Source organism: Battus philenor, unplaced genomic scaffold (assembly GCF_028537555.1).
Source record: "Battus philenor isolate CCGP_79_NKW_IND1 unplaced genomic scaffold, ilBatPhil1.0.hap1 SCAF_10, whole genome shotgun sequence".
NCBI lineage: Eukaryota > Metazoa > Arthropoda > Insecta > Lepidoptera > Papilionidae > Battus > Battus philenor.
Window position 1 is genome coordinate 4,282,356 of NW_027181662.1, and position 21,273 is coordinate 4,303,628.

The window sequence follows — 21,273 nt, forward strand, 5'->3', positions numbered from 1 at the left end:
AATTGTAAACATTTTAGCTAAATATAAGTACATTTTTTCTTATAAAGAATTTCGTTTTATGCATGTTGGCTGATATTAATAGTATATGAACGTAACTCAAGTCTACCATTACTGAAATGTAAACAAAATTCGATATTATTTTCCAAGAACACGAAAAGATACTTCGCTCTGTGAGTGAAGCAATAGTCAAAATTAAACTTTTATTTTCAATCAAAAAATGTTTATTTCCCCGAGGTATAATACAATATTCACTTTAATAGAACTTGGCAATTTTTTTTTAAATAAATAAATCAATGTACGTACACTTGTTAAGATTGTAAATTCGTGATAATCTATAATGTGTTTTTGAAACATGAAGTGATATTTTAGTTTTACTCTAGGTAAAATGAATTTTTCACTATAATATTTAAACATATTGCGGTCTTCTGGTCCGGCTTGTGCTTTCTTAGATACCGTTGATAAGTACTTACACAAACGCAGTTTAGAAAATTTGGGTTGCGGTTTCAGGTTTTCTCTAGTGAAGGAACACTTAATCGAATTCAACCAGTTGGCCATGGCGAATAGCGGGGGCTCAGACAACATGTTGAATCGTGTTATGCCCAAAGACAACATCGGTCTGGCGGCGCTCTTGAAGACCAAGGAAGCCGCTTGGGAGAATGGTAAGAGAAGTCACCAGTTTTCATAAATTTTATTATACATTTTTAATAAATTGTGCTAATTTGATGTAATATATTTTTTAAAAAGCTTCTTTATTGATAAAAAATTAGAGGAATGAGTGTTTAAATCACATCTAGGTTATCAGATTTAAAGTCGGAATATATAAATTATTTGAGCATTCAAAACCGTTTGAAAATGTTTTTTTTTTACTGAAAAAACAATAAAAACGCCACTTTACCCTAAAAAAGTAAAAAAGAGTATTTATCTTTATTAATTAGTGCTTATAGTCTATTTATGTTAAGCAAATAGTAATATCGTCGTCACACAGCCATGATACCATATTAAATAATAATTGTGTGGGTTTCGTACTCCCTAATCTCTCACCGGTGGTCGTTCTTCTGCCATATTGTGGGGCACCGTAAACGGACTCCTTGCAGAATGCGCCGTATTCCCTCTATCGCTGTTAAATAAAAACGCATAGTCCGTCCTGAAATTTATGTTGTGTGCCGACTTATACCCATGATTAGTGTTTGCGCTATCTTGATGTTACGAGGCCACGTCGATATACAAGACTATCATCATTTGAGCCGATAGATGCCCACAGCAGGGCATAGAGCTCCTCTAAAGTTCGCAACGATGACTGATTTTGTGCCACTCGCGAACTTGACTATGTCGTCGGTCCATTTAGCGGGGGCTTACCCACGTTATATTTAGCGGCTCGAGGTCGTCACTTCAGCTAATTTTTGGCCCCAACGACCATCGGTTGCACGAGCTATGTGCCCCGCCCGCTGTCAATTCGGACGAGCTATTTATCGAGTTACGTCACTGACTTTGCTTCTTTTCTATATCTCCTCACATCTGATTCGCAGCTAACTCGAGACTATGCCAGCCTCAAATTAACGTAACGGTTTGTGAACCCGCAGGCATACCAACAGATTCGTCGATGCTGGGGCAGCCGATCCTCGTGTGCACCGCGCACATCCACTGGGACCCGGAGTTCTGCGACGTGAAGCTCATCCAGACGATGATGCTGAGCAACGAGCTGCGCAGCATCCTGGACGACTCTGCACGCACGCTGCGCCTGGCCGGCCAGCGCGACAACGTGCAGCTGCTGCTGTGCGGGGACTTTAACTCCCTGCCCGACAGCGGTCAGCATTGCATTTAATATATAGTTACAGTAATCTTAATTAATATAAGGAAGAAAATGGGGTTTTCTCGCGAGGTTAACTGTTATACATATATTATATAAATTACAATGATACATGAAAACAGAAATAAGGTACACAATAGAATCAATATATAGCGTTAATTCCTTCACAAAACTAATTACTTCAAAATTCCAGCGTAGAACTTCCTTGGAGAGATCGACACTATGCTGAGCGACTGACCTTGTCCATCCACCATTAACTTGTTTTTTTTTTTTCTTTTTTAACGTGTTTTAATTTTTCCATGTTTTTATATTTTTATAAATGATTATAATTTGTTAAATCTGAAAATTTAGGACAGAACTCCTAAGTAATTATTTTTTTAATCTGAACTTCAATTAAATATGCACTGATACAACACATTATTACTATTGTACTTTTGTAAATTTCGCTTTAGTTATATGAAGACGCGCGTTTTATTCTGTTCCAAAATGTCCATTTTCTATCGTTTCTTCATTTCAAGACGTTTTAAGACAGAACTGAGGAAAATCTCTTTCCATACTATCGTATCAATTACTTTCATCAAGGTAGAGTTGAGTCATTGATTTGACTTTATTAAATCAGTGGGTACATGATCGCCTATATGATGGTTTACCGCCTATTTTCCATCCGTCCGTCAATATATAAATGTATATGTCTCCATCCTTCTATAACCAGTAGTGTGTCAACATAGGACATTTAGATATCGTAATGTGTAGAGCCCAGTCTTAATTTTAAGCTGGTTGTGAATGGACTTATTGGCGAGTGTTGCTGTCCTGTATGCATATTTATATTTCACGACGAAATTTCTTGTTTAAAAAAACTGTATACGAAATTAACTAGGATAAGAGAAGCTGAAATAATGATGTCGTGTTCGCAGGTGTAGTGGAGTTCCTCTCGTCGGGGCGCGTGTCGGCCGAGCACCGCGACTTCAAGGAGCTGGGCTACGCGACGTCGCTGCGCCGCATGCCCGGCTCCGAGCACGAGTTCACGCACAACTTTAAGCTGGCCTCCGCTTACAGCGAGGACATCATGCCTTACACCAATTATACGTGAGTCGCTTTTGTTTGCAGTCACTTTGTGAATACTGTGCTACGCGTCACCATTGCTATGTCGTGCAGGGGTCAAATGTATGGACGTTTATTGTATGATCCTTAAACAGTTAAACGCCTGTGCAATTGTACTGAATGAAGCTCGAAGTTTTCAGTCTTTAAGTTGTTACAGTTGCGGCGTCGATTGACATTTTCAACAACCTCACCATGAAGCACTTTAATTTCAAGGCGCTTCTTTTATTTATGTAATTATTTCATAATTTTACGACTTCTACAAGTTTGCTTATAGTAATTTAGTTGGTAATTACAGTTTACCCGATATTTATAGGTAAACAAGTTTGAAGGAGCGGAGTGCTAAGACGTTTACTCTTAATTTCTTACTTCGCAACCTCAAGTCGGCGAAAAATAAAATTAGAATTAAAAGAACTAGAAAGAATAATGAATACCCATAATAATGTTAGGTAAATAAAATAAAAATTATAAACTATGATAAATAGTGATAATTCGTAATAAATTACCATGTTAAAACAACGTAAAATAGCACAAAATAAATATAAACTAAGGTAAATAAATGTGATATAACGCGTATGTGTGATATTTGAGGAACGGGGCGAAGGAAGTGAGGCGCTGCATGAACGGAAATAAATATGAAAAAGTATGATAAAAATTGTACAATGAAAGAAAAGGAAAGATAGATCATACGAGGAATTACAGAGAACAGAAATGTAAGGAAAAGATATAAAAAAATCATTAAAAGGTATCAAACCCTGACCTTTTCACAATTTTTCGAGAATTACTCTAGTTTTTTTTAGATAGGTGTATTTTTGAAGTTGTGAACGGAATAAACAATGAAAAATAAAATGTGAGATTACTGTCTTTATTGTACTATACAAAAAACTAATATTATAATTAAATATGTTTTCTATTACAGCTTTGATTTCAAAGGTATCATCGACTACATATTCTACAGTAAACAGTCGATGACGCCTCTTGGTCTACTGGGCCCCCTGTCGCAGGATTGGTTCCGCGAGCATAAAGTCGTCGGCTGTCCACATCCACATATACCATCTGGTATGTACGCTCTCCATTACTTGTTTAATGTTCAGATTATTTCACTATTAATATAAAAGCCGGTTGAACTGGATTGGCAAGATGAAATGGCCGAACAGACAACATAGTGCACAGAAGAGATGGCCGCCCGAGCCTAGGATCTCTGAAGCCGAGACTACGTACCAGTAAGCGCAGCATAGGGTGTCAACCTACAAGGTGAATAGAAGACTTTGTTAAGGTCACTGAATGCAAGCCGCTTCTAATATATCCTATAAAATACAAACTTTTAAATACAGACTTAAGATGTTTGTTAATATAAAGAGCGCTACTTTTTTCGCAGATCACTTTCCTTTGCTGGTCGAGCTGGAGATGTGTCCGAGCGCGAGCACCAACTCGAACGGGCTGATTGGACGCAGGTAGCACTCGTCGCCGCGCGCGCACCGCCGCCCCCGACACCACCATAAAGGTGACCACCGTGACCACCAGCGTGACCACCGTGAAAACCAGCCACGTGAAAGGAAAAGTTGAGCGACGGCGAACACCCGCGCGCCGGACACCTAAAGTGCAAGACTTAGTGTTTTGTGTTGTAGTAATGTTTAATGTATCACACCGACGACCGCTCGCGCGACCAGCGTGAACACCAGCATGACCACCAGCATGACCATCAGCGCAACCATCAGCGCAACACCAGCGACAGGTGAGCTACGGAAGACGACAGTGAAGGATATGCTTCGAAACTTATGCGGTGTATACACTAGCGGCGAACAATGTCTGCACGCTTGCAGTACCTACAACTAATTCGCGGATAGTGTAACCGCCGCATTAGTACGTAACTGTCACTCGACACCAAAAGTACAGTGACGGCAAACACCCACTCGACAAAACAGTAATTAGTGTTAATGAAACGAAATATCGCTCCGTGTTGTAATATCTAAAGTAAAGTGTCATATAGTGATACTCGTATTTATATAGCTGACAGTTTGAATGCTCTAATGTATGTTAATAATTCGTTCCACATTCATATTTCGTATTAAGAATTGTAAAGTACAAACATTTTATGACTAGATCAGATTCAGCGCTCACCAATGTATCACCCGCTACAAATTGTTTACAACATGATATGGCACTTTGACTTTAGTATTCCGTAATAATTGTACTTAGTTTATAAACATGAGAACGAATGTGTTGTCCCGAGCAGCCTGTACACATTGCATAATGGCCACAGATATAAAACTTATAACATATTTGCCACCAGACCATTACTTGCCATATGCTTCCCTTATAGATTTGAAATAGAGCCGGATGAAAGCCGCCAATCTTCGAACAGCCTTAACAAGTTTGTCCGCCCACTTTTTGGGTGGACGTTCTGCGCTCTGTGACCTGCCCGCTGCCATATATGCCTTACATGATAGTAAATTACGATGTTACTGAATACATGAAAACTCAATATTAACTTATATTAACTATTTACCTATCATGTTATCATATATGGATATTCTATAATTAAAGGGTTAAAACTAAACTCTTACAATAGTTGAAATGATATTTTGTCAAGAGAAATTTTAAAGACATCACTTTTAATATCTAAAATTAATTATTTTATTATTTTATTTATGAATATACACTATTTTTAAATTTTTATTATATAATTATTACAGACAAATCTTATAATAATTATGCAAATTTAAATTTATTTGTTCATGTGTTCATTGTGTTACTATATTTTATGACATGGACACTGAAATCCTTTCATAAATTCTTAGTCTTTAGTTTTTTTTTAGAATTAATATTTTGACACATTGGATATATTTCCAACTAGATATCAATATTTTAAAATTATGATTTATTACAAACTGGCTGTAAAATATGGGATAATGCATCCAGTTCTCGTGATAAATTTTATTAAATATCTTATTATGAATATTATCTAAAAAAAACATGTCTCACCTTAATGTGCAATTGTAGTGTCCTTTATTCGGCTAATGAATTATATGACTTAGTATTTTATAGTACATATATATATATATATAGCAATATATTTCGCAGACTAATCAATTTTCATGTCGTGTTATTGATGTTGATATTGTAATGATGTATACAAGTAGATGTGGATATTATAAGGAAATTTAAGCATATACAAATCTTATTCAGGCTTTGTCTTTGCATGTTCACGTATCATTTGTAACAGTGTAATTTATGTATGATTTCAATGTATTTATTCATTATAAATCTATTACATGTTTAGATTTAATCCATGCAGACTAAAGTACTACATGTATTAAAATTTTTGATCAACTCTTATTCTGTACATTTAATTATGTGTAAATCGACAGAGAACATATTTTTTCAATAGTTTAGCACATGGGATATGTCTGTATTCATTATAAAGTATGTATACAGTTGGGGAATGGCATGAGCTAAACAAAGTTTCTCTATCAGAATAAGAAACCTCCATGAAGCTTTGTATAAATTTTTATCATTATGTTTTTGGTAACCCATAGCTGCTTTTTTAGCGTATTCAGGCTTAAAATTTTAAATTTAATTCAAATTAATTAAATTATGTGTATTTTAATGTTTAATTCGAAACTGTTTGGGGAGTATGTCAAACGTCCATTTACCAATTAGTGTTTTGAAATTCCTCCACTGTATATAAATCAGATTGTAATTATAGTGTGAACATGTATTGTATGTCTGTGTGTGTATGGTTATAATAAGACTTGAGTGATCCTTAGAGTTTTACCATTGTATAGCTTCTGTCCTATTGCTCATTTGTTATTGTAGATCAGTGAGACTTTGTGTGTTGAGATGCAAAGCAGGTGATAATTTTTGTATGTTTTTGATTTATTGAAAATAATGTTCTATTATTAACGCATTAATTATGGCGGGCTATTAAAGGTTTTAATAATATTGACTATATTTTAGAGTTAAGCTTTAGTTTTCATTCTTGGAGACCACAAATTTTACCTGATTTCATATACCGGGTGCAACTATTAAACTCGTATTCGTGTAAAGTGTTTAGATATGCAAATTATTTTTGATACTTATTGGATACCTATTTGATAATGTTGATCATTTGATAGATGTTTGTTAAAATTTCACTTCCTTGAGTGATGTCACTGTTGCTAGTGTCTTATGAGACCTGAAGTGATACGCGGCAGTTGGTGCGCGATGGTAATGCTAAAAGTCCGTCAATAAATGCAATCGCGAAACTTTATCGCGCGGATGTGGTCGGATCTTGTTCATTGTGTTGATGTTTTGTCAACTACTGTCATAAAGTATATTAGTGTCATCGTGCAAAATGTCAAAGTGATATAAATTAGTTTTGCTTCTTCTTGTAACTGCAAGGCTGCAATGTCCGCATGCGTTATTAGCCGTCTCACTGGTCGGTTTAGCGCGGAACATTATTTTACCTGCCCCCTGTACGAACACGATCAGAGCTGACTGCAAATCGATACTAGTTATTTGTGCGGGTGTGATCCGGCGTTGCGTTGGTGTTAGATTGGTGATACGTCGTTTGGGAGATTATTGTGGTGTCAACTTAGAACAAAAGTCGGGCGACGTTATTAGGTTAATGCGACATCTTGTGTCCCAACAAATATCTCAGCGAGACGTAAAAATCCCTTCCCCTTTCTACTCTTCTCCACTCCTCTCTTTTATTAGCTTCCATCTCTTTTACGTACGTAAATGGAGAATTTAGGATAGACAAGTCTATTTTTTTATATTGAATGCGCCCGGAGTTTCTAGTGCCGTCGAACATTTCCTTTTAGTTGTTAAGTAGGTTTTGCAACGCGACTTAGTGAGCTCTGAATAGTAAAGCTCGTCGAATTCTAATCGATAGCCGTTGTGTCGTTTTCGTTTTCTAATTCAGTATTCGCGTCGCTACTGTCGAACGCTCCGCGTTGCTGCGGGGTCTCGATGCATTTCATTCGTCATCAGTGAGCTTGTGAATCGGTTATGAAGGGTTTGTTCGTCGGTGAGTCTCGTTGTGTTAGATATAGCGAGTACCATACTGGCGTAGTACAAATGTGTGTGTGTCTGTTTTATCTCGTGCGCGTGGTCGTGTCGTTGTCGTCACGTGTCCGGATAGTTGCAATTACTTTTTGGTTTACATTTGAACTTCGTACACCTATTTTTGGCACCTTAAATAAAGCGTAAACTATAATAACAAATTTTACATTGTTACTGACGAATCAGAATTTTTTTTTTTTGGAGATGAAAGTTCTCAGTTATGAAGACAAATATTAATTTATTGCGTCCAATTATTCGAAATGTATTTTTTAATTGATTTATTACTATGTTGCACTTAGTGCTAACATTCCGGACTTGAATACAACTTGGTTAGATTTGAGGTGTCTCGACTTGTCCGATCGTAGTCGCATGAAGATCGATCAGCACTTCCCGGAGCTAGGTTCGCCAAGGTCTTAATTTTGTTTTTTTATTGCTCGTCATTTCTGATTAATTCATTTCATTTTTTCGTAAATATTAACTTGTTCTCGAATTCTAATGCAGATTGTGTACAATCGTGGCTTGGCTCCAAGATGCTGTTAAGATATTGTGATCTTTGTGTCCTCGTTGTGAAGCGTTAGTCGTTCCATCGACTAATTCACTATGACGTCTCCATTGTGTAACATTTTGAATATTTTAATTCGATATATTCTTACCGATATCAACTGATAGGTGCTGTTGTATTTATTTTTTATATTACTAACGCGATTGTGATAGGGACGTGTCTCTTGTGATCTATCGGATGTATTGTGAAAAAAAAAATGAAGCCAAATCATGAAAAGGGTATATTGAATTTTTTGTTTTAGGATAATCTGTTCAAAACACGTTTTATATGAATCAAATTTTACAACTGATGCTTTATAATTTTTTCTAAGTACAGATAGGTGTTATTGTCATATCATGGTGAATTTGTTCGAAGAGTTTTTATGTAAATTATCGTAGATTAAGCCGATGGCGTTCGTGCTTTGAAATTCTTTCGAAATTTTTACCTTATTAGAGCACAAACATATTATTAGTAATTTCTGCAAAACGTGTAAACGCTTTCGAACTTCGAAAGAATTTCAAAGTCGACAGTCCGTCTCGCCTTTCTCTTGCTCCGATTTGTGTAAATCGTAGTTTTGCCTTTACATAATAGCAATTTTTAAATGTTAGCGCAATTTATCGAATTATTAAAAATTAAAATTATTCGGAAACAAATTATAAAAAAACAGTATACAGAGCATAATATTGTAAAGTAGATGTGAACAAATGTGCTGGAGGTGGATCATGAACATTTACTGAGTAATACGTTGTTTAGTTGCCGTTAGTGGTTAAGCTGCATACATTCTTGGGTATAGGTAACGCCATCCACGAACACGTGCCACTCTTCTCTTCCTGATTATCTTTGTATGTTTGCAATTGATAATCTCCGCGTGTGCTCTATTCTCACCTTGACAAGCATGTCGGAAGGACGTCTAAATGGATGGCTTTTGCTATAGACGAGGCGTTTGTTGCCACCAACAATATACTAGACCAATAGCACATCGGAGCGTGCCGTTTGTGAATTAACGTCAGCTTTATAGTAACGTGTTTATCTTATTTGTAGAATACACGATCTCTTTATTTTTAATAGTTTTGATGGACGTTTTTACTTAATAGTACTAGCGGAGTGTAGAGTCGACGTAGGGAAATACATCGCACATTGTATTTGTTGTATATTGCCACGCATATGATGCCATCCAAAATTGTGAGACTTTCGCACATTTGAAACTCCCATATTAACATTTTGTATCGATACATTTTTAATTGTTTTTAATAAAAAAAAGCTTTTTTAATTTGTACATAACTGTATTATACTATTGTTTCACACTGTAAATGTACAAAATCTCGACGTTCACTAATGGATATGCATTTTGTATTGCTCTATACGGCTGTTGTAAAATTTGTTAAAATATAAAAAAGGAGTTCCAATTTTGCGAATATTTCTCGTGTATATCATTGAGAATCTACCACAAGAAGCCTTCGTGTTGTCTGTACATTTAATTTGTAAATACGTAGTTTCGGTAACGATTAATGCTTGACAACGAGCGAGCCGTCGCGTGTTGTTAGCCGTTTGGACTTCTGCGCACACTGGGAACCGACTGACGGGCACACGTCAACAGCTTCTAGAGCCTCTGGCAGCTTACACACTAGCGTTCTACATCAAAATGTCATCTGGTAAACGTGAAACACTAGTTATATATTTATTTCACAACGCACGCGTGCGTTTAACAAACCGCCGCGCTCACAACGCTAGTGCTGTAACGCACTTGTCTAGCCTCGAATAAAGGTGTATCTCTACAGACATTCCACAGGCCCTATCGAATTAGCTCAATATGAAAAAGACTGTTTGAGACTTTAAAAAAAAAAGATATCATAATAATGTGAAAAATAATATTTTCTGAAGCACCTTAACGACTTTACAAAACGTGTTTACGGTGATTTAATGATAAGATCGCAACATTTAACTCACTAGTATGTAAGGACAAATGCTTTACGTCGCTGTGATAGACAATACAAATTTACCTGAGAGAGACACCATACATCTAATGACAAGTTTAGACGATTGTTTAATTAATGAAGTAAAAGATGCAATGTTATATGTTAAAATTACTCTCAATTTGTTAACCGCGCCTCCTCCGTGAAGATCTAACAGGCAATTGCAGCGCGGTGCACGAGGAGGCGCGGGCTCTTCGAATTGTAAAAGTACAAATGGTATGTGCAGAAGTTCGGTCGCGGCTCGACACGGCGCCCGAGTGTTCAGACGCGTGTGTGCGTGTGTGCGTGCGTGCGTGTGTGTGCGGCCGCGCGTCCTGCGTCTCGCTGTTCTGTTTGTTGACACATTATGTATATTTGAACGAATCAAATTACAAGAGAATATAAATTTTATAGCCTGTGTTTTATTTACCCATTTTCACATTTTACCGCACGTTGATAGTGACACAATGCGAGAATTGTTTATCTCTACTGCCACTAAAAGCGTTCGACACGATATACTCCCCACCCCCTTTATCAAAGTATTGTTACAGCGCCACCTAGCGGTATCTACGCAAACTACGTTACAGTAGTGTGAATTTTAAACTTCGTACTTAACAAAACATTACATTTGATCTGTGTCCAGGAGTTCAGGTTCTATGGGTGAAATGATGACGATGACTTAACAACTAAAAAGCGCCAAATAATAATTATCTGGTTTTCGGATTTTATTTTTTTCAAAGTGCGATATCGTCTCTTGCTTGAGTTATCTAAAATTGCAATAAAATCTGCCATAACTACACTGAATCTTTACATTTTATTTCTTTTGAAGCGATCGTATCTCCGATCTCTACATGAAATAGACAGAAAACTTTATTTTATGTTGCTTTGTGTTTTTTAGGAATATAACCATGATTCAAAGTATTGGTGTGTATTGAAATAAAACAACCCAATTTGTGACTAGCCTATCTATTATATAATTTTTAAACATGTATTAATATCCTAAATATATTTGAATACAACATCCTGGAAGCTATCCACAGTTTGTAGTTCTAAGGTAACGGGACACTGAAGCCAATTGGTCAAAAGCTCTTCTGTGTATCCAAGAAGGAAATACATTTTCGTCGGTGAGACTGCTCTCCTGATGATCGCTGCAACTCTGATGTGGTTGAACTGTCTTTTTATTATAACCTGTTATACATAAAAATAATTATTGAAAAATAATATTTATTTTATTTACTTTTTAATAAAAAAAATTATGTACGTCAGGGTGAGCACAACATTTATTGATTTAATTTCGTAATAATAAACATTGATTGTTAACAAAAATTGCTATTCAATTTTTCATACTCTGCAAGACTAATAATAATGTGACTAGAATTGATTGCCTAAAGAAAATATTTTGCTTATGGGTGATGCCATTCCATCACATTTGGTGATTGTGTTCTAAAAAAAATTAAAATAGTACACTTGCAAAGATGCCATCTGATCATTAAGGTAGTCATTGATAAGGTACAAATGTCGGAGTAACATTGATAACATATTGTATTGGATATCTTTATTGTCGTCATTTAAGCACCTAGCCGGTCCCTGCAAGTCATGAGCCTCCCCCAAATAATATTTAATATATATAATATATTATATAACATAATTTCCATGCGTGGCATGGGGGACAATCAAAAGTCTCAATTCTCTACCATTGGGCTACCACTACACATAGCTTAGATTAAAGTCAAGATATACCCAATACCCTTGTCATCTCTGCAATTAAAGATACAAAAATAATGACAAAATCAATATTATTCAAAGGTTTTCGTTTCACAGTTATTTTAATTAAATAAATTTAAAACAGAAAACTTACTTCACTGCAAACCAGTCCATGCCATGTCCCATTCATAAATCTCCGAATGAATTCATCCTCAACTGCTGTCTCAGATTTACGCAGACCATCCTTCAAGCTGGCTGTAAAATATTTTTTACTTACAAGAAGTTAAATTTTAATATTACATAATAACCATTTTATAGATTAACACAATGTTCTTAATGAACACATGCTTGCAACAGGTTTATATATTCTTATAGGTAAATATATGTCAAAATAGAAATATCTATCTTTTTGTATATACCAAAAGAAAACAAAACAAATATAAAAAGTATTTGTTATAGTGAAAGGCTGTTCTGATATTTTGAGTCCCACTGGGGGATGTAGAAGATGCAATTATGTTATTACCGGGTTTATGGTGGCAGAGTACTGAAGGCACTTAGGTTAGACTTCTTTACAGTAACATAACTAATAGGCCCTGACTTGGGCTGTATCATTATTTATTTGACAAGATTTAGCTAAAATAGGCAACCTAAAATATACACATTTATTTTAAGGCTATATCAGAAATATTAAAAATCTTAACAAAAACATATATTTTATATGCTTTAATGACAAATAATAAATAAGTAGCATTTAATTGTTATTCTATATAAGAGATTGTAAGTCCCAAGATACATGCAAAGCTCAGTACAAAACTAGCATAGTAAAATCAACTTTACCTACTTTGTTTTTACCTTACAATATGTGTGTAACTTTTTATATTATCATATCTAATTTATATTAATTAGGTAAGTATATTATTTATATAAAAAAAAATATTTATAAAATTCTTTAACTGTTACATACACGTATTCCAAGAGTTCCATGATTTGCGATGAGCTATGTAGTGCGGGGGATTAGCCATTTCATACGTCAGAGGCTTGTCCCTCTTTTTCGTGATCCTGTACTTGCCGGAGACGACGCGACATAGTGAAGCGGATGTGTGCAGCTGAGATGCTAATACAGGCGCTACTTGTGCAAGTTGACCGTTCGTCCAAAGTTTTGCCTAAAAGTTCCATATATTAAGTTATTTATTTCCAAAATTTGTAAGGTTAGGTTGAAAAAATTTGGACGTGACATACTTGTACGATTTTTAATAATGAGTTGTTCATTTTAATAAAGTATTTACGTGTGTTATTCGTTTTAGATTTTCGTAATTAAACGTTATAATTTATATTCGTATTACATTTAAAGAAAGTCTTCTGTCAATTTTGACAGCAGCGTATATGACAATCCACTACGTTCCTTTCCTTCACAAAATTTTATATTTTTATCACAACATATCTCCTTTTGCTTAAAATTTCGAATTTATGCATTAACTTAGTGATTTTTTGTTACTATTTTTGATCCAGGTATTACGTGTAAATCGTAAATAAATATAGTGATATAAATGTATCCCAAGAGTAATTTTTTTTTAAATTTTATTTCACGACATATAGAAAGTGTTAAAATTTTTTTAAAGTAGATAAAACAAAAACACCTAGGTTTATATTTTAGTTAATATATTTTATATTAAATAAAAAATACTTGAAATATAGTAACTATATGCGAAGGTAAACAGTAGGTAGTAAAGAACGATTTATTTTTTGGAACAAAAACATTATTATTAAAATGTTATGTAATGGATTAGGTCAATGTAAATAAAATTGCCATTTTATATAACAAAAAGTAAAATAATGAAACAAAGATGAACACCGTGTCTATTAAATTCATAACGCATATCCAAAATATGTACAATTTATCATGTTGTACTTCTGCCATTTACAAGAAGTTAAAGTTCAATATAAGTTTAGTTAAAATCAAGATGTAATCAATTTTGCAAAAGCGGTGTGAACTCTTTCAACGGTATCGTATTTTTCTCCTTAGTTGGAGCCATATTGAGTGACGGAAGCTTTCTGGTCGTCTCACAGGGCTTCCTCAGAATACACACCACACCCGCTGCAGACAATCACCTAGCGCTAACCACACAGCACCAGCAATCACTATATCTGCGACATTGCGCTGCACAGGACACCGAGTTATCTTCAATAGAACCAAAAGCTACTCACCATACCACAACATCCGTCTATGGTGGGGGGGAGTACGCTCCCTAACCGCGAACAACGCCTCGCCTATGGCCCACGCTGTCGTCCCAAGTCATATACACACACAGCTCTACTCGGGTAGAGCGCTTTACTTCGTGCAAACGATCATGTAATTGGTACGCACCCCCCTAGTTTTGTTCATTTTTAAGTTTTTAAGTTCACGGACTCTTTTGCTCCATGAACTTAGGTTCATGGAGCGGAAGGGTTATACAGCGGGAGGCTATTACAGCTTCATCGGAGTTAGCTCCGATGAAGCTGTAATGTAAAATCCCCTGGGCTAGCAGCATCAACTTTAACCGAGAATAGGTTAAAAGGTTCCCCATTAAAGTTCACGAACCCTTCTGTTCCGTGAACTCAGCTCCGATGAATCTATAAAAGCCCCCGGGCTAACAGCGTCAACTTAAACCGAGAATAAGTAAGTTCCAGTTGTAACTGTTTTATCGCACGGTGTGTGGCCGAGTACTACACTAGAATCAAGAATGAAGAATCAATTATTCGTTTGAATATGTAGTAATTAGAATATCGAAAACGCTATTTGTTCTTATATATCACCATTACGTAGTTTATTTATCCTGAAACTATTGTTTGATACACCATTGGCTTTATACAAATTGCTCACTTCGCTTATTTGCCAGTGACGGTCTGCAGAGTCATGATAGAAAATCAAGGTTTAGGACTTAATTATGACCTATTTTGTACTACAGCGTCGGTCTAAATTTCATCTGCTGAAATATTGTAAATTGAATATTGGTCTTAATTTTGACAAGTTTTGTATTTGTGCTGCTTATTTGCTTAGTTTAAATTTTTATTGTTGTGTATGTGTAATTAGTGAGCCTATCTACTTATTTTAATATTAATTATATAATAAGAACTATTTATTATCTTTTATCATGTAATGAGTACTTACACAATTCAAATTGAAATTAAGTCCCGTAAATTGAAAACTAAGTGTAAGTGTAATTAATCGCTTATCACCAGATCTATAAAGTTTTTTTTTAACGATTTGTGCATTAATGTTTAACGATAATTGTTAATAATTCTGAAAAGGAAACCACAGCTAAATGGGTCTTTGTTCGTTTTATAAAAGAATAACGCTATTATTTATATTATGTTATGGATTCGGTACGTATATTGAAATTATTAATATAATTATTACATATTTTTTTATAAAACTTAGTTTAAACTTCATTTCGTTAGAAACTTACGGACAAAGTGATGAGGAAGTAAAAAATATATTTATGAAGGGTATTATGGAAAAAATTGCAAAAATAGCAGAAATATTTTCCGAAGCATCGGCTGATGAAAAGCCTAAAATTTTAGCACAAATTGAAAAGAGACTTAAGACAGCTGCAACGCAATCGTTCGGGGATGAGGGTGGCAAATACGTCGACATTATAATGCAAGGTGTCAAATTAAGAGCAATTAACAGCACTATAAACAGAAAAAGCCAAAAAAGTTTTGATACATCGTTGATAGACAAACATGAAAGTGGGGAAGAAATTGTAAAAGCACACGTAACTAGAACGATTACAGATAAAATTGAATCTTTTGCTAAGAAATATCTTAGAATGCTAAACACCATCGGAGAAAAACGCACATTTTTGGAAAATGTAAGGAAAAAGATGTTAGAAATCGCAGAAATTAAAAAAATTAAATTATTTAAAGACGATATGAATTATAACGAGATAATTACGAATAGCATAAATGATATTTTAAAAAGAAACCTAGAAGAAAATTCAAGAAGAGCTTTTGTTATTATTAAAGAGAGTGAAGAAAATCAAAAACAAAATTTGAGTACCCATTTGATACATCCTAGTGAAGAAAAGGATACCTTAAATTATATTAAAAATCATCAACTAGATTCAGAGTGTATCGTGTCCGTAGCATTAATTTGTTCGAAAGTGGAATCACTTAATAAGTTCACATGTCCTGCTGAAGAAAAAATTATTAATACGGAGAGAATGTGCGACGGTGTTAAAGATTGTCTTGATGGAGCGGACGAAGACCAATGTCACAAATTAGGTAAAAATTTTAATATCCTGTCAAATAATTATAAATTAAAATTAAGTATTCCATGGTCGTCATTATTAGGGGGACCGGAAAGAAATGTTTAATTGTTATCGTGTGAATTTAACTGAAGAAAGCGACATTACTTCCCGGTTTCCTTAATAAATGTTTTAGCCATTACCACGTGAGCAGTATGAAAATAAAAGGTATTTGTGTTTGAGTAAGGTAACATTATTACTTACCTTACTTTTGACAGGTCAGGCTATGTTAAATGTGATAAGATAAGGAATAAGTAATTTTTGTAAACTTGTGTTTTAATTTTAGCTACAGAGAGATTAAATCTCGCCAAAAACTCTCTGTTTGAAATGAATCGGTCTTTTGAGCAAAACTGCCTCTTGGGTAAAACCAACGAAACATTCACACACCAAGAAATAGTTAGTGATTGGTTAAAAGCGCAACTTGATGTGATTGACGATTACAATGACATATTTCAGCATAATAATGACACTGAAAGTTACAAGGAAACTATGAAAAAAGTTGTGGATATATTAAACAAAATTATTCTCAATCTTAACAAAGGTATTTGTTCTCGACAAGAAAAATCTAAGGAAATTGTGGCTGGCGCTCGCCAATTTCATCTTGTTTTAGATCAAAACATAGAAAATGTTTTGAGAGAAAGTGCGCTTTTCCCTAAATCCTGCGCATGTGATGAAGAACGTTGTGTCTCACGCATTTGTGTTAAGTCCTGCGAGAAAGCGTGTATTCATAAATTTAATCTGGGTCGTTGGACCTGTCCAAGCGTTAATGGGTCAGTTAGCGTTCACCTAAATACTATCTGCGACGGAAAACTAGATTGTTACGATGAATCTGACGAACGCGATTGCAATGCTGGTAAGTAGGATATAATCTTTAATTTTGTTTCACTTGTATACATAAGCGATGTTAACGAAGCTAAGAAACTGAACCTAAATCAAGAAGAATTTACTGAAATTCTTTTTTTTCTCTTTATAAACATATTAGCAATATTTTTGACTTCTCAACCAGTGTATAAAAAGATCCGATTTATTTAAAATAAATTTGTGACTTTTTTTCAAAAGTAATGCCGAGATTCTTTCTTTTGTAAGGTAATGGAAGAGGGAAATTCGACGCAAACGAGGGATTTCAGCAAATAATTAAGCTACTAGAAATGAAAATGGCATCGAAAGAGAACGCTCACGTGCGCAATGAACTACTTCGTTTATACAACTCGATAATCAAATTGCAAAATTTAATCACGGAATCGAAACTAAGAGTTAGGGAAATCAAACTGATCAGAGACAAATGTTTCGCATTGTTAAGTCTGATCTACGGCAATTACATGAAGACTAGTTATAACAGTAATAACGCAGACGTTATGTATAGATTTTTAAATTCGGTCAATCAAGTTCTGGTAAAGGCATTGAAGCAGTCGCACACGGGCAACAACAAAATCATTTTGACATACAACTGTATATGCAGAAACAATAAATGTATAAGACCTAAATGCTCAACCGAATGTAGCCTGGCCTGTGAAGTGGAGAATCAATTAAGCAGATTTTACTGCAAAAATAGCCCGCGAAACCAATCTGTAGCTGTTGAAGCAATTTGTAACGGTACGGAAGATTGCGCAGATGGCGACGATGAGGCCAATTGTAATGGTGAGATCTATATTAGTTGTTTTGGTTTGTACAATGCATCATGTTTTAGGTAATTTTTTACTTTAGATTTATGATTGGGAAGAAAAATTTATCGAAAATAAAAGAGATGGTCCCTCGGTACTTAAAAATAAAAGTCTACGACCAATTTATGTTATCAATGATGAATTACGGAGTTGAAATATGGTTTCTTACTCTGGGTCTCATTGGTAAGCTCATACTTGCTAAACAAGCCACGGAGAGGGCTATGCTCAGGATTTCTCCACAAGATCGAATTAGGAACGAGGAGATTCGTAGACGAACTAAAGTAATTTGAACATAGTCCAGCGAATCGGCAAGTTGCAGTAGTAGTGGGCAGGCCATAACGCGGTACGAATGACCTTCACAAAGCGGGCTTAAAGTTCTGCAGCGTGGACCACGGACAGGTAGCCTTGTTAAGGTCGTCGGAAGACGTTGGATACAGGCGGCTATCAACCGGTCCGATTGAAAGTATTTAGGAGAAGCAGACGTCGAACGGCCAACGACATACGACTGAAACGATGATGAATGAATAAAAATGAAAGTTGTTACTGGGTGATGAAATTTTAGACAACCTATCTGAAGGATTTAAAGATTTAGTTACTAATTTATTGCATTGTAGTTTATTGAATTGTTTGAATAAATAGACACGGAAGCAAGACACTATATGCTCGTACAAGATACATTGAAATGTAATGAATAACTAGTGATAAAGAAACTATATTAACTACAATATCCATTACAGAAGAAGTTTGTCGTCGCCATCATTTATATTATCTTCGTACAAGTATCCAAGACGTGGGAAAGAAACATGAAGGTACAATGCTGGGGGAAGTTCTTAAATTTTGGAGAATGAAGGTATTACATATTTTATTAACAAACTATGTTAATATCAATTTCTTCTCACCGATCCATTTATAATATTTTTATATACGAGAGGGATTACATTATTAAATAATGATACAATGTGAACAATTACTTGATTATGTGAGTTAATATAATAATAATTTTCGACTATTATATATTTAAAATTAATTAAAAACGAGTTGCAAAACCTTTACATAATTATCTTTAAGTAATAACAATAGTTTTCGATTATATTATACATTAAACATTAATGAGGACTAAAATTAACAACACATTAAAAAATGATTTAAATCGAAATACTAAATTAAATATGTCCATTTTATTTTACAGGCCACGTCAATGTTGCTAGTAGCTGAGAAACTAGGCAGACGAAGTCCGCAATTCTTCCGGATAATAGTGAAGGATATGCTGAAAGATTTGGTCCACGTCTACGCGTCCTTTGTTGCTAATAGAAAACGAAGCGCTAGGACTTCTTTTGGGGAGTTCAGCAAAATTTCTAAAAACGTTATGAACGCTTTGAGATCTTGTGGAAAGTGAATAAAGCTAATAATTACAAAAAAAAATTCTCCACTTTTATTCTAATCCTATTATTTTTGTTCCTAGCTGTGCTGATCACAAGGTAATCTTAAATAAATTAAAATACGGTTTAAACTGTTCATCGTACCAAACATACCACGTAACACAACGTAATTGTATTCTTATGAGTTAAAAACAAAGTCAAGTTATTATTATGAGATGAGTTGTTTATAAACAAATCGATGTCAATATTTTTCAAATTGTTCGTGTGATATTTATAACAAATTCGTACTACGTTTACGTACAACGTCTGCTTCACTGTTACATTTTTAAAGTAAAATTAATCAGTGATAAAGATGTGAGTAATTATAATTTTTTAAGCGAACAATTAAATGAATTTGATTTAAAACTCGACAGATAGATTTTTATTACACAATATTAGTTTAAGCGATTATAGTTGATTTGACATATTGTATGTATGTGCTTTTTTACATAAAATCTATAAATTATTTAAAAACCGATTGCCCATTAACTTGTAATATGAATGTATTATAAAAAAAAAAAAACAAAAACATTGAAAACGAATTCTATCACAAAGCAGCCATTTTGACTTTAGAGTAATAAAGGTATGTACTAAGTTTGAGTTTATTTAAAGAATTCTAGAGAAATGCTGATATTTGAGAGAACTCCGCTTCACGACTCTTAAAGTAATCAATTCAAATTGGTTTACATCACCTACGCTTGGTAACAGTTGTAAATAGTGAACTAGTATTAATTTACTTACAAGAAATTCCTAATCTTCTCTATATTGTTATTGAAAATTCAATTGATTACAGATGCAAACCTGTAGACTACTTATTGACACTAAGAATTTTATTATTGACACTTTGCACAACGTCTTTCTTTTTTTATCTTTATTTGTTTAAAGAGCTATTGAATATCACTAATGATAGCAATTTCTTTTTAAGGTACCTAAGCTTCGTATTCTTTAGTCTCCCAGTCAGCTTTACCTCGGCCATGTTCCGCTGGCTCGATGACGACACTTTTGATTGCGTCGTCGGCATCGCGGTTGACAACACACCCGTCGGTGTCGGCACCTACGTCTTCGACCGGCTTATTGTAACCTCAGCGAATCCCCTCGCCAACGTCCAGAAGCACAGAATCAAAATCTTCGCCATCAACGGTAACCCCGAGAGCTCTAAGGTCCTGGACATTGATTACATCACCGTGGATAGAGAGAGGCAGACGAAATGGGTGCGCATCGGATCCGACGGTAAACACAACACGTGCCACGACATCGCACTTATATCGGTCACCGACTCGCACACGGCTTTTATCAAGCACCAAACTCTACCAAGGAGTCCATATTACATGCCACTCGCTGGCAAGAATGCCAAAACTGCTTCCAACGGCTGGCAGTTCGCAGCGTTCGGTTTCGCGAACAAGCGACACTTGAAGAACAGCAACATACTTAAAGCGGTTACATACAGAGATCAAGTCCTAGTGGACTGCAGCAAGTATTTACCGGCGGCTTGGGGAAACTTCCTCTGTTTACGAAACGTGGAGAAATTTCCCGGCGTTCAATCAGGAGCGCCACTGTTTCACAAAAACTTAGTATACGGCATTGGATCATTTTCATTCACAAAGGACAATGAAAGTTTATTAGTGTTCACTGATATAAGACCTTATAGAGGTAAATTAGTGTATTTATACACTAGAGAATGGTGGTGGGGATGATGAATGAGTCTTTATTTGTAGAACACTAGGATTTTTTTAATCCATAGCTTTATACATTTTTACAAT

The 21,273-nt window shown here is 35.0% G+C and overlaps 3 protein-coding genes across 6 annotated transcripts in view; 2 read left to right on the forward strand and 1 right to left on the reverse strand.

The window, feature by feature from the left end:
* twin (CCR4-NOT transcription complex subunit 6-like twin) overlaps nucleotides 1-10,855 on the forward strand; it is a 274,724-nt gene extending 263,869 nt beyond the window's left edge. For all 3 annotated transcript variants that reach the window (XM_068765583.1, XM_068765591.1, XM_068765595.1), the window contains exons 8-12: nucleotides 508-659; nucleotides 1,581-1,805; nucleotides 2,722-2,893; nucleotides 3,825-3,964; nucleotides 4,284-10,855. In XM_068765583.1, the coding sequence (XP_068621684.1) occupies nucleotides 508-659; nucleotides 1,581-1,805; nucleotides 2,722-2,893; nucleotides 3,825-3,964; nucleotides 4,284-4,363 (769 nt within the window). In that variant the 3' untranslated portion in view covers nucleotides 4,364-10,855. The remainder of the gene's footprint in view (nucleotides 1-507; nucleotides 660-1,580; nucleotides 1,806-2,721; nucleotides 2,894-3,824; nucleotides 3,965-4,283) is intronic.
* Nucleotides 10,856-11,403: 548 nt separating this feature from the next.
* On the reverse strand, nucleotides 11,404-14,546 carry mRpS24 (mitochondrial ribosomal protein S24). 2 transcript variants are annotated; one of them, XM_068768701.1, is made up of 4 exons: nucleotides 14,354-14,546; nucleotides 13,113-13,311; nucleotides 12,303-12,403; nucleotides 11,404-11,632 (listed from the first exon to the last, which is right to left on the reverse strand). In XM_068768701.1, the coding sequence occupies exons 1-4, from the start codon at nucleotides 14,354-14,356 to the stop codon at nucleotides 11,444-11,446; spliced, it is 492 nt and encodes a 163-aa protein (XP_068624802.1). In that variant the 5' UTR covers nucleotides 14,357-14,546; the 3' UTR covers nucleotides 11,404-11,443. The 2 variants fall into 2 exon arrangements, with proteins under 2 accessions (XP_068624802.1, XP_068624794.1); XM_068768693.1 differs by lacking the exon at nucleotides 14,354-14,546 and adding an exon at nucleotides 13,388-13,513.
* A 1,083-nt stretch (nucleotides 14,547-15,629) lies between these two features.
* LOC137923322 (LDL receptor repeat-containing protein egg-2-like) lies at nucleotides 15,630-19,561 on the forward strand. Its single transcript, XM_068766545.1, has 5 exons — nucleotides 15,630-16,411; nucleotides 16,721-17,287; nucleotides 17,521-18,072; nucleotides 18,833-18,945; nucleotides 19,285-19,561. The coding sequence occupies exons 1-5, from the start codon at nucleotides 15,640-15,642 to the stop codon at nucleotides 19,489-19,491; spliced, it is 2,211 nt and encodes a 736-aa protein (XP_068622646.1). The 5' UTR covers nucleotides 15,630-15,639; the 3' UTR covers nucleotides 19,492-19,561.
* Nucleotides 19,562-21,273: the final 1,712 nt, after the last annotated feature.